At 34.3% G+C, this 12,812-nt stretch overlaps 2 protein-coding genes across 3 annotated transcripts; one reads left to right on the top strand and one right to left on the bottom strand.

The window, feature by feature from the left end:
• Positions 1 to 1,146: 1,146 nt before the first annotated feature.
• Positions 1,147 to 4,967, bottom strand: LOC107764121 (RING-H2 finger protein ATL58-like). 2 transcript variants are annotated; one of them, XM_016582651.2, is made up of 4 exons: positions 4,601 to 4,964; positions 4,419 to 4,473; positions 4,241 to 4,323; positions 1,147 to 2,172 (listed from the first exon to the last, which is right to left on the bottom strand). In XM_016582651.2, the coding sequence occupies exons 2-4, from the start codon at positions 4,470 to 4,472 to the stop codon at positions 1,791 to 1,793; spliced, it is 519 nt and encodes a 172-aa protein (XP_016438137.1). In that variant the 5' UTR covers position 4,473; positions 4,601 to 4,964; the 3' UTR covers positions 1,147 to 1,790. The 2 variants fall into 2 exon arrangements, with proteins under 2 accessions (XP_016438137.1, XP_016438136.1); XM_016582650.2 differs by having other exon boundaries at positions 4,419 to 4,967.
• A 2,874-nt stretch (positions 4,968 to 7,841) lies between these two features.
• On the top strand, positions 7,842 to 8,531 carry LOC107764123 (uncharacterized). Its single transcript, XM_016582654.1, has 2 exons — positions 7,842 to 8,153; positions 8,283 to 8,531. The coding sequence occupies exons 1-2, from the start codon at positions 7,842 to 7,844 to the stop codon at positions 8,529 to 8,531; spliced, it is 561 nt and encodes a 186-aa protein (XP_016438140.1).
• The last annotated feature ends 4,281 nt before the right edge of the window (positions 8,532 to 12,812 follow it).

The raw sequence follows: 12,812 nt of genomic DNA, 5'->3' as shown, positions 1-12,812 counted from the left end.
GGTGTAGCGTTTTTTATAATTTTTCAACGCAATGATATATTGAGGATTAGGAGTAAAACAGGAATAAACTGAGATTTAATGATTTTTTTGGTAAAATTACGTTGACCGGAAGCTGCTGCCGATTCCCATTTCTAAAGAGTAGTAATAGTTGGTCGTGAAAGTATTTTGATTGTAAAAAAGTTGTGATATGTAGAGAATTAGAGATTCATATGTTTTATTTCATATGACCTCGCTACTATTTAGTAAGTCCATTTTTTATTTATGTTTTTCAAAATTTTATTATATTTGTTACTATTAAAATTATGATTTATTGTGTTGTAATGGAGTTGGCGAATCTATTGTAAAAAAAATAATAATTAAGAAATCAATATCCGATTAAGAAAAAAATAAGATAATATAATTCGTGTCCATAATTCTTTTTAGAATAGATAGAGATTGACATCGAATTGACGAAAAAAAAAAGGTTTCTTAACCTATCATAGATCAAATTGGAATTGCAGTCTTGTTTGAAAATTAATACCTAATGCCAGCCTAAAATCAAAGCTTTATAATCTAGTGGTATTAAGGTTTGAAGTTTGTTGGTAAATGCCGGCCGTAGCTAACTTCACGTACATGGGTTTCTTATCTAAACTTCCTCTTTTCCATTTCCTTGCCTCTTATCTCCGAAAAAACGAAAAAAATCTATAATTAAGATCCATATAAGAACATTCTCATATTGCCAAAGATACACTAATAACAAAATTTATCCGAGTTAGGCGCGTCCCTATCAGTTTGTACAAAGTTATAACTAAACATGGTTCAACTGCTAAAATTTTGACCTCTGAGCAAATTATAATATTATTTCAAGCTGATGCTTTTTAATGGTTGAATATAACTAAAGATAAGTAAATAATATAGAGAAAATAAGTAGTAATATAATCAAAAAGCCAGAGGGTTGCGTGGAAATCACCCTAGATGTGAATTCTCCTCTGTGGAGTATCTCCATGACATTTCCAGGGCAACTGAATAGAGAATTGTGAAGATTCATACAATGCAGTGAGAATTCCTCAACATTACCAATCAGTAAAAATTGACAATGCTGTTATGACAGCATCCTCCCCCCACCCCACCCCACCCCCACCCCTTCAAACTGAGAAAGACATAAAATTCAATGTCCATCAAATTCACTTTTCATAACACAACATTATTACATTGTACACCTCTACAGAAACTTTTAACATTCCGATAAACATGCATCAAAGAATGCCTAAGCTTGCTTCAGCTTCTTCTTTCCCCAGAGAGATGCAAATTGGCCAAAACTTCTGAGGTGTTTTGCCTATCTCATTTCCCTGAGAAACGTCGAAACATCATGAGCACAAAACCAAGATATGATCTGTAATGCACTACATATGACTTTGCTTCAGTTTCTTCTTCCCCAGAGATGGCCAAAACTTCAGCGCTGTTTTGGCTCTCATTTCCCTGAGAAATGTCGAAACTTCACGAGCATGAAATCAAGATATATGATCTGTACATGCACTAGCTAGAGATGACTTTGCTTCTGCTTCTTCTTTTCCCAGAGAGAAAAAGTGTCGAAAAACGAGCTGTTTTGCTTCTGGTTCTCCCTGAGAAATGTAGAAACTTCACGAGCACACAACAAGATCTGATCTCTATCAGATAAGATCTTCAGAATACTAGACTTATATATGTATCACACTTATCCTGCACCATCCCACTTGCTATTGTTCCCTAACACACAAAACATTATCCTGCACATGGCAAATTTTCCCCCAACAATCGAGCATCAAACTTTCCTACATGGCATCATCCCTTGAGTCCCTCTCATGGTCAACATTGTCAACCTCACTTGCATCTTGACTAGAGGGTTCAATTACCCTTTCATCTGTGGTTCTGGGCTCCACATTTAATTGGCCTACTTTGGGGCAGTCGGAGCCACTACGACGAGATGTTTCATCACCACTTTCCTCAGCTGATGTTCTATCGCTGGTTTCTGCCGAAGTATGAGGTGTTTCACTGGAAGCTTTAGCTGGAGTAAGGAGGGATTGGCGGCAGAGTGGGCATGTGCTATGAGTAGCTAACCAGAGATCAATGCAATCCATGTGAAATGTATGCCCACACACAGGTATCTGTTGAAGTCTATCATCTGCTTGGTAATCACCTAAGCACACTGAACACCTGTAACAGCAAAAGAGAGAAGTCCATAAGAAACTGAGAGAGAACTAAGAAATCGTGATTTAACAAATATTTCCAATATTATGGCTTCATTGCATTAAGAAAACTAAACAAATAGATTTTTGAAATTCATGGACAATTAACCACAAATATAACGAAAGAACTTTTAACAAGTATGGGATGAAATTCGAAACTAAAACTCTTTCAAATGCCAAAATAAATTACTTGATAGTTCTTTCGAGCATGAGTTGAAGCACATATCATTAGATTTCCCAGAAAAACTAATCACAACAACCACTATAGTAATTAAAGTTTTGGGGATAACTTCTATAAGAGAGCAAAAACAACACAGCAGCGAGTGCAACAAATATCTTAGATGAAGTTGCAGCAATATCACCAATCACAGAGACACAGACTATTCATAATAAATGCATGTTACGAGATGAGCCTTCTGCTCCTATGATGAAATTTTTTATCTGACCCCAGATATTATTAGTTAGAGAGGTGCATTTGTTTTTTTTTTTTTAACCAAAAAAAATTGTTAGTGAGGACAACATTATTTTAACAAATTTAGGTACCAATATGGGTGGCAATTTAAGCTCAACCCGCCCAAGATTGGGCCGCTCAATGACTCATCCATTGTTGAACTCATCCCATCTTGACCCAACCCATCTAAAGTTGGGCTAATTTTTAGCCCAAGTTGATCCGTGAGCATCTTTGTTATAAATGACCATAATAAAACAAAAAAAGTCTTATTTGGTAATTAAATAATTCATAAGAAAGCAACATACATTAATTAAACCTTGGTAAGAGCCTTATGACCCAAATTTTAGCCCACATCTTGACCCAACCTCATCTCAGCCCAAATAACTTTTGGGTGGGGCATTGACCCGACAATTTATTGACTCAGCCCATTTTGACCTGCCCAAAATCAGCCCCCCCACCCCACACACACACACATTTGACACCCCTAGGTACCAATATCTCTAGATCTGCATATAGTTGAGTGTCGTGACATTTGAAAGAGGCAGCTCTTTGCAATGAGATTGATGAAAGTCCATCAAGGCACTGTTGCAGTGAAATTGATGAAAATACCGTGGAATCGTTTACCAACATGGAGCTTTCTACAGGCATCATCTTTTGGATAATATTTTTCTTAATACTGCTTCAGAGTAGGCAAGCCTTTGCAGCTCCATGCTTGCTCCCTAATTAAGGTTTAAAATAAAAAGCCTCAAGGAGTTCAAGAAGTTCGATTACAGGGGTCGATTTGTGCAATGTGCTCTTACTTACCCGGGAAAGATAAAGGGTCGGATTTATGTGCTTTTCATTTATTACTACCAGTATCAAGCCCAGTGATTTCCAGTGGACTTCCATGCTTGTTTATTCCTTTATCCTACTTTATACTCTACTACGACGCCAAAATAAGTTACATCCTATGCAACATAACACCCCCCCACATAAACTACAATAGCAAACAACCTTCCATAAATCTCTGTCAATCATTTATCTATCAACCACACCTCAATGGCTCAATACCAAATCAATTGGGTTATGATTCTTCTTAATACCACACTTCCCTGGTCAATTTCATTCTGATACTAAATAATTTGTCTTTCGGACAAATTAGGCCTCTCTAAATCTCAATAACTAGTTTAATATCAACTAGTTATTACTATCACTTATATGGAATTTCTTACTTCCACCGTCTTTTATTTTGAGCCAAGTCTCATTCTTTTTTCTTTCTAATAGATTTAAGATCTTGTGAGACACTTCCCTCCATGTAATTTTAGGTTCACATCTTTTAACGCCTTCAATCATCATAATGTCACACCGATAGATCGACATATCAGGAGGTACGCATAGAACATGAAACCCTGAAATTTTAAAAAGCCTGAGTACCCAATTGGCCAAAATGTCAGGTTGGTTCATAAAGTTGCAAACTTTTTTCATGTTTTTAACATGAAAAAAAAAAATGGAAACAGCTTAATTGGCATAGCCTACCAATTTTTTTTTTACCAAATTCTGAGCATATAAACAATTCAAAGAATCAAGAAAGACAAAGGACTCTTACTGTGTGTCTTTAACTGAGAAGCTCTCTGTGAACACAATAATTGGTAACATCTCCCTCACCTCCTTCTTCAACCCCAATTCACACTGTTACAACAACAACAACAAAAAAAATCAATTAAAACAACAATTCCAAGATTTATATAAAAATCACTCCTTTCTTTTATTTTCCTTATACATACCCTTGACAATTCATCAGCTCCCGTAGCGGTGTGCTGCAACTGTGGACTCCTCATCCTTAAAGAAGACCAGTCAACCCTCCGACGGCGAAGATAAAATATGTAAAAAAACAACAAAAGTACAAAAGCAAAGAAAATGGGAACTGAAAAAATGAAAGCTTGATAAAGCTTCAAGTGAGATGAACCTTCAACAGCAGCAGTAGTGCTGGAATCAGAGTAGCCTTTTCCAGTATAAGACATGACCAACAGACAATATAATTTCTTGTTTCCTTAAATTGAATCTTGGGACGACAATAACAATTGTCCCATATAAATGTAGTGCAAGAATGAAGAAGACCCAGATGGGGAAATGTAGCTTGGAATAGGAGAAAAATGGCAAAGGAAAAGACAGATCAAAAAAGAGACAAGAGGATAAAGAGATAGGTGCAGATGGAGATTTAGACATGTAATAGCAAATATATATATATATATATGAACTGTGAAGGTTTAAGAAGGTAATTAATTATTACAAAAGTGTTTGGGATTTGGACTTGGGAATCTAGGTGAGTTACTAACTCTTCTTCGAGTCTTGCAAGTTGCAAGTAGTCCAACTTCATGCTTCCTTCTTTATGCAGAGCAGACAAAAAGTGGTGGGGGTGGTTGGGGTGGGGGTGGAGGGTGGGGGGCAGGCTTTTCAAGATTAAAATATGGGGAGATTTTTTCCCCCTTGTTAAACGCAATACTACTAGTATTAACTATTCATTTGATGGGGTCCAATCAGATCTTTAAAGATCTCTCCAAAAGCGCCCCATCCCCCCCCCCCCCAAATTTTTGCATGTTAGTAGCTCGATTTTTGTTACAAGTATATATTTTATTCACATTAAACTAAATTCAGTCCTCCGAGAATTCGCACTAATTAAAATAGACTCTAATACATTGACTAATTTAGTTAAACTTCTTCATATTAAATTATATTTGATTGTTAAATAAGTACTTGTCAGTGCACAATTTGGTTCCAACACGCAGTTGGAAGAGATTTAGGAGCCCACCGGAGCAATAAATAAAAGGAAAATTTTCGTTCCTATACCATGTAGGAAACTATATTACTAAATATGTTCATAGTTTGTATATTACCCACCATGCTAATAGTATTTCTACAAAATATAGATAATTCATTAAATAAGAAATCATTGTAGCAGTATGTTTTCTTATTTAGGCACGCTAAAATTGGGGAATTAAATATTCTTCCAGATTTTCTACAACGCAAATCACGCACATTCATAATTATCGTCGGTTTCGTTTCAAATTTTCCATACTCTGTTTTTGTGATACACTCTGTTTTAACCTTTTTTCTGATTTCACAAATCAAAAACGACTAAATCTTCTACAATTCTTCTGCAACAAACACAATTATGTCAAAAATCCCAATTATGCTACAACTGAATGAGAATTGGGATAACTATGGGAGATTTAGAGAATTTCAGGTCGATGGCATTATAGTCGATGAGGATGCGAGTTATAGTCTATTCATTTCTACAATAGCACAACAATTAATGATCGATACATCCGAAAAAATTATAGAAATCAAATACATTGTCAACGAGTATTGTCCTCCAATGGAAATTAGGAACAATATGGGTGTTCGTGTATACATGGAGACGAAAAAGGAAAACAAAAACTTAGGATCATATCCGCTATGTATAACTATTCGCGATTTCAATACAGAATTGAGTATCACCAATGAGAACACAGCTGCAGGTGTGTGATGTTAATTTTTCTATCAAATTCTGGTTGTATGTCAATGCATTACACTTTATCTACATTTTATCTACAAATAAACTACGTGTCAGAGTAAATATATATCAGTATGGATTTTCATAATATCTACAAAATTTCTACATTTATTCTACAATAAAACTACATATCATTTGAAAAATTAATATGAAATACAGAATTTTCACCTTTCTACAAATTATCTACAAACTATTCATAACAGTATTTATATTTTCATGCAGGTTCGTCTAGAACACTAAATTTACTTGATATGCCAACATCTCCCGTTATAGAGGAATATGAAAGTATAATATTAACAGATAGTACACCAAGTTCTATTGAAATAGGACAAGTATACCAAGACAAGGAAACAATTGCAACTGCAATGAAGCACTATTCTGTCATGCACAAGTTCCAATTCAGGGTTAAAATATCTAGTGCTAGAAGGTATGAACATATGAATGGTCAAAGATCATTATTTTTTTAATTTTGTAGTTTATTTGTAATTTTTTACTTCTTTAGTTTTTTCTTGTGATAATGTTTATCAGAATTGTAGATGAATTGTAGTTATGTTGTATATAGATTGTATAATGTGATCGTTTAAGCTAAAATAGTTTTTTTTTCTTTTTAAATCTACATTTTAAACCAGTGTTTAAATTGTATTTATTGTGTAGCTACTGACTGATATGTGTTGGTGAAAACTGTACATGGTACTTCAAGGCAACTAGCATAAATGATTCTGCAATGTTCAATGTCAGAAATTTCAACAGCTAGCACACATGCTCTTTAATGGACAATACATTCATACAACGCAAACCTACTGCCATGGTAGTTGGTAGCATGGTTATTCCAAAATATTCTGATCCTAAGATAATTTACACACCAAAAGACATACAAACTGACATGTTGTCTGAACATGGGCGTGAATCTAACCTACATGCAAGCTTGGAGAGCAAAGGAAAAGGCTTTACAGTTTTTGAGAGGTCATCCTGCTGACTCCTACAGCAAATTGCTTAGTTATTTGTATATTCTAGAGAAGACTTATCCGAGATCTGTAGTTAAATTGAAGAAGACGGACGATGATTGCTTCTTGTATGTATTTGTTGCAATTTGTACGTTAATCAGTGGTTGGGAATATTGTAGGCCAGTTGTAGTAGTTAATGGGACCTTCTTAAAGTCAGCATACATGTGAATAATGCTAATAGCTAGTATAATGGATGCAGCAGGTATTGAAGTTTTTATTGTAAAAATATTGTAGCTTGTATATTTTTTGTAGTACTTGCAGATTTATTGTAGAAAAGTTGTAGTTTGTATATATATGTCTTCTTCTGCATTTTCCTGCAGCCAATTAATTGCTTTTTGCCACATAATCTAGGTACCATATTACCATTGGCATATGTTGTTGTTGATTCAGAGAATAACGCATCATGGAAGTGGTTTTTTGAGCAATTCAAATACGCATATGGTGAAAGACCAAATATGTGTATTGTTTCGGATCGGAATGAGAGTATCTTGAAGGCAACATCTATTGTTTATCCCGGCATGCCACATTATTCTTGCATGTGACATATTTGGACAAATATACGTGCAAAGTTCAAGAAGGGACACCTAAAGTTAAGTGAATTATACTTTGCCACGACACGGTCGTACACCTTTGATGAATTTAATGAAAGGATGTCAAAGATTGAAGAGATTGACTCCCGTGTTAAATCATACTTATACGATATTGGCTATCATAGATGGTTTAGAGTACATGCTACGGTAAACAGAACTTGGACTATGACATCAAACATTGCAGAGTCGTTGAATGCTGTAACAAAATATGCAAGAGAGTTGTCGATAGTAGAACTATTAGAGTATATGAGGACCCTTCTTGAACGTTGGACGAAGGAAAAGTTATTGAAAGCAAAGGGTACATTCACATACATTGGGTTCAAATTCAACAAAGAGTTGGATAACAACAGAATATTGTCGCACAAGCTTAGAGTAAAATCTGCTCATTTATTGAATCAAATTACTTTATATAGGACAATGTAGATATATTGTAGATATTTTGTATATAGTTTGAGTTTAACCGTATATGAATTGTTTTTTTTGTTTGTAATGTAATCGTAGGTGAGAGCTTCAACAGACTACATCCATACAGTACTAGATGGTGTGAGGCGTTATATTGTTTGTTTTGAAAATAAGAGATGTAGTTGTAGGCAATTCCAGCTTGACGAACTTCCTTGTCCACATGCTTTGGCTGCTTTAAGACACAAGGATGAGTCTTTTGAACAATATTGTTCTCCTTATTACACAAGGGCGATCCTCTTGCGTACTTATAAAATACCAGTAAATCCCCTGCCTGATGAAAGCAAATGAAATGTGTCACAACATATATCTGAAGAAGTAGTAAATCCACCTAAAGGAGGGAAAAGGCAGCCGGAAAGACCTCAAAAAAAAGATACAAAATATATGATGAAATAAATTCAAAGAAGTACAAGGTTTCATGCGGCAACTGCGGAGGAGAAGGGTATAACAAAAGATCTTGCAAGAATGCACCCAAAAAGAAATAAAATTTTATGTAATTAACAGAATATTTCATAAAAATTGTTGGTGAGTTCAGGATAACAGATTTTGATGTGTAATTGTTGAGGCTTTTTAAGATCATAATGAAGTTAGTTAGGGTTTTTCTGTATTGAGATAATACTTTCATAGAGTGATTTATTTATGAATGGTTTATATATATATAATCTACAACATTTTTACTATCTCAGGAATCCTTTACACAGTTGTTAATGTGTTTTTGCAGTTTATCTACAATAAAACTACAAAAAAATACATTAAATGGAATTTACAGAGTATCTACAATATAAATCAGTAGGAAAGTAGTTAAAAACTTAAAATATTGTAGATGAAGTATTGTTTATATTCAACAAATGAATATAAAAGAAACAAAACACACTGTTAAATATAATCTACAAATTATCTACAAATACAACTACAAAAAAATTACAATATCTGTAGCTGACATAATAGCTAGATTATAATTCAGCTAGAAAGAAGCTATATGATAAAAATAATGTAGATCAAGTACTTTATACATTCAACAAATTGAATTTAAAAGGAACAAAATATTTAGTTACTGATTTTTACGCTTTATCTACAAAAAACAACAAAATAACTACATATTTTAGCATTGATAGAATAACTATATAAAAATTCAGTTGGAAAGGATTTATATGCTAAAAATAATGAAGATCAAGTAGTGTAAAGATTCAACAAGTGAATATAAAACCAATAGAATGTTTCCATTTGAACTACTATACTGGATAAGAAAAAAAAACAAAGGCTACTATAATTGTAGCGCAAGTCTGCTACAATTAAAACAACAAAAATTGTTCAAAAACTTGTCTACCATCTTTTTTCTAAACTAGCATCAACTAAACAATTGTACTATATGTTCCATACAAAACATTACAACTACTTCTTCTTCCTCTGGACTCGTGTTTTCTCATTCAAAGCTGGTGCACCTTTTCTCCTTGCCAATTTGCCTGTCACCTCACTATCACTAATTACCCCATGCTCCTGCTTCTTTCTACCATAGTCCCAAAGTAGCGCTCCATAGTGTCTACGGTGTTGGTCAATATCAGAAAGGTCTTCTGCCAGAATTGATAACTCTCCAAGACTAACATACTCTGCAAAGGCAACAACAAATACACCACAATCGTTGCAAAAGATAAAAAAAAGTCAATATTTACCAAACCATCAGAAAAAGGGTTAAATGTATAGAAAGAAAGAAGATTTTTGTTACAGTGATCCTTCTTTTTGCTGTGGTATCTCTCCGACGATCCACTGAATGTTAAGAGGGTCGGTAACAGCTTTCTCAATGTATGCCTTTGTATTCTTGAAGTTGATGTCTTTACGTTTCCTATAAAAACCGGTGCATGACAAGTACAAAGGGATAATAACAGAAAACTTGTCGACACAAGATTCAATAATAGGGCGATTGCGTGAAGAGACCATGGAATCATATACATAAAGTTGCCTTTTTGCAATGTCAAAAATAACCAACACCCAGTGGAATTTTTCTACAATATTGACGGGCATGATGACATAATCAACTTCATCCCATGCAACAATTGCGAGTAGTCTATACCCCAATATATATTCTGCTACAACGTCCTGGGATTTGATAACAGAAAACTTCTTTTCTTGAGGAGAATTTTGGAACTTTTCATAAATTTGATTAATCCTAGTCTTGAACAAACAATATGTTGTAATAAACCTTGTCTTGTTATGGGGGCCATACTTGCCTCTTTTCCTCAAGTAATATATTATAATATTAATGTGCTGCAACAAAATAGATTGCATTTATACTACAAGTTATCTTCAAATAATTTAAATAAAACTACAAAATAACTACAATTCATCTACAATCAGAATACAAAGCATCTACAATCAAAGTATAAATTATCTACAAATCAAATACATTGAATCTTACCGAGTCATTGAGGACTTGTCCTGGATGTGCCAGGGAAAAGAACCACTCCTTCTTGTCAACCTTTTCCATTCCAAGATCCAACTATGGCTTAATTTGGTTGTCCTTTATAGAATACGGAGCCTTCCTCCTATATAAACTAATAGAAATTAAAATAAAATTATTGCATGAAGTGGATGTGTAAAAGATGAATACTGGAATAAAAGTGTCCAATTGTGCAACCTAACCTCTTTGGACCTGCGTCGGTACCGTGGTATAACCACTTGTGGAATTGATCCAACAACTCAAGGTCTATATTTTGACCAATAACACTAGTAAATGGGTGTTTGAGGTGAAAAATTTGAGGTCTAACCGAGGTGCTGCCACCAGAACTGTATAAAGGGAGAAATGGTGATCGGGCATGCTTTCTAGGCTGTCTTGTTCTACCTTGATACACGAGTGTTATTTCATCTTGTATAGGCTCACCGAACATAACCAACTGGGAGAAGCTATCAGGCAGCTCAAAATCATCAAGCGTAACCTCCTTCTTCTCACCTCCGGAGTCTTCTGAATCACCTACATTCACATACTCTGCCTCTTCACCTACATTGTCATCTTCCTGATTCAGCTGTTCTCTTTGAGCTGCTACTGTCACTCCGTGAATTGGAGATTGTGCATGCATATCTTCTCTCTATGTAACACCATGTATATCTAACTTAATAGAATGGTAAAAATAGTGAAACATAAAGAAAATATCTCTGAATACAATTTCATACCTGCATTCTTTTCATCAACTGTCCCTTTAAAATGTGTATATAAATCAACACGTGCTGGATGATTTTCTTCACCAAGTGCACCTTCAACATGTTTTGTTATTTTCATTAAAAATGTTAAATCATATTTGATAGTATTGGCTTGATAGTTTAAGAAGATATGTAGGTGTGTTATAAGATCTACATAAATCTGTAGAGCTGTGCCAATATGCTGGATTTATTTGTATATATTGTGTATAAATCTGTAGTTATGTTGTAGATAACTTGTAGATATTTTGTAGATAATTGTAGATAAACTGGAGATATATTGTAGATACCTATTTTGCTGGGTTGACTTGCACTGGTTCACCACTATTGAACTGAAATTGCTGATTGTTCTTGTCTTTTGATTGGTCAGCATTTTTGGTTGAACTCCCAGCAAACTGAAAGTTTTAAATTAGTTAGGATATATATTTTAGAGGTGACATAAATAGTTTTGTTAATATGATTAAAATTCAAATGTTACCTTTGCATCAACTTGATCATTTGGAATGTTTATCACCTGCAAAACAATCTTGACTAACTCCTTTATTAGGTCTCGAAGGCTAACTAGTTCTTCAAATATATCTTTCCTAAAATCTTCAAGCTTTTCATCGACCTACATAATTAAAAAAATACATAGTTAACTTCAGAAATATGTCTTAGCATACATTAAAAAACATATGCACTATTATATATACATCACATTGCTGTTTAGGAATACATGTTACCTTCTCAAGACCTCTTTTTAACTTTGTTATTTTATGAAGAATAGACTCCTTTTCCTCTTTTCCAATTGATTCTTTGGGTTCCAATGGAGGAGCATCAACTTTGGGATCCTCAGAAACATGTTCAACCTCTTCAATTATGTACTCAATTTTATCAGGCAAAGACATCACTGAAAGCTCTTCAGGTGATTCATTTATGTTGGTGAACTAAATGATGAAAAAAAAATTAGCTTGATTAAGGCAGAATATGTATACAAATTGTAGATATTTTGTAGGTAAATTGTATATTCATAAATAAAAACCATTTACCTTCATCCATTCAGGCTTGATCATTCTGTCTTCAATTGCAGCTAACCAAATCTGACCCTTACTAGTTGACCAGTTAAGTATGCGAGAGATTGAATTAGAAATCCTTGTAGCTATATCAATGTTGACGGAGGAGCAACACTCATACAACCATACTTGCATGGCTAGTAGGAATCTTCGAATGAGATAAGAATGAACGAAAGGATTTAGTCTGTGCCTAACTGATTCAATCATCTGTCTGTAAGACTAAATACCCCATGAAAATGTCTCGTACTGATCGGATTCCACCAAATAAAACCTAAAATGATCTACCAACCCAATATGGCCTCTCTCTAAAGGACAAATGAAGAATTCTATG

Source organism: Nicotiana tabacum, chromosome 6 (assembly GCF_000715075.1).
Source record: "Nicotiana tabacum cultivar K326 chromosome 6, ASM71507v2, whole genome shotgun sequence".
Taxonomy (NCBI): Eukaryota; Viridiplantae; Streptophyta; class Magnoliopsida; order Solanales; family Solanaceae; genus Nicotiana; species Nicotiana tabacum.
This window is presented reverse-complemented; position numbering and strand designations above follow the sequence as displayed.

What these genes read in the sequence shown, in the direction of transcription:
- LOC107764121 (XM_016582650.2), bottom strand. Translation starts at nt 4,655, where the DNA reads ATGTCTTATACTGGAAAAGGCTACTCTGATTCCAGCACTACTGCTGCT. An exon ending in GAGCTGATGAATTGTCAAGG is followed by an intron (nt 4,324 to 4,418) that starts GTATGTATAAGG and finishes TTGTTGTAACAG; the next exon opens with TGTGAATTGGGGTTGAAGAA. An exon ending in TTCTCAGTTAAAGACACACA is followed by an intron (nt 2,173 to 4,240) that starts GTAAGAGTCCTT and finishes TTGCTGTTACAG; the next exon opens with GTGTTCAGTGTGCTTAGGTG.
- LOC107764123 (XM_016582654.1), top strand. Translation starts at nt 7,842, where the DNA reads ATGTCAAAGATTGAAGAGATTGACTCCCGTGTTAAATCATACTTATAC. An exon ending in TATTGTCGCACAAGCTTAGA is followed by an intron (nt 8,154 to 8,282) that starts GTAAAATCTGCT and finishes ATGTAATCGTAG; the next exon opens with GTGAGAGCTTCAACAGACTA.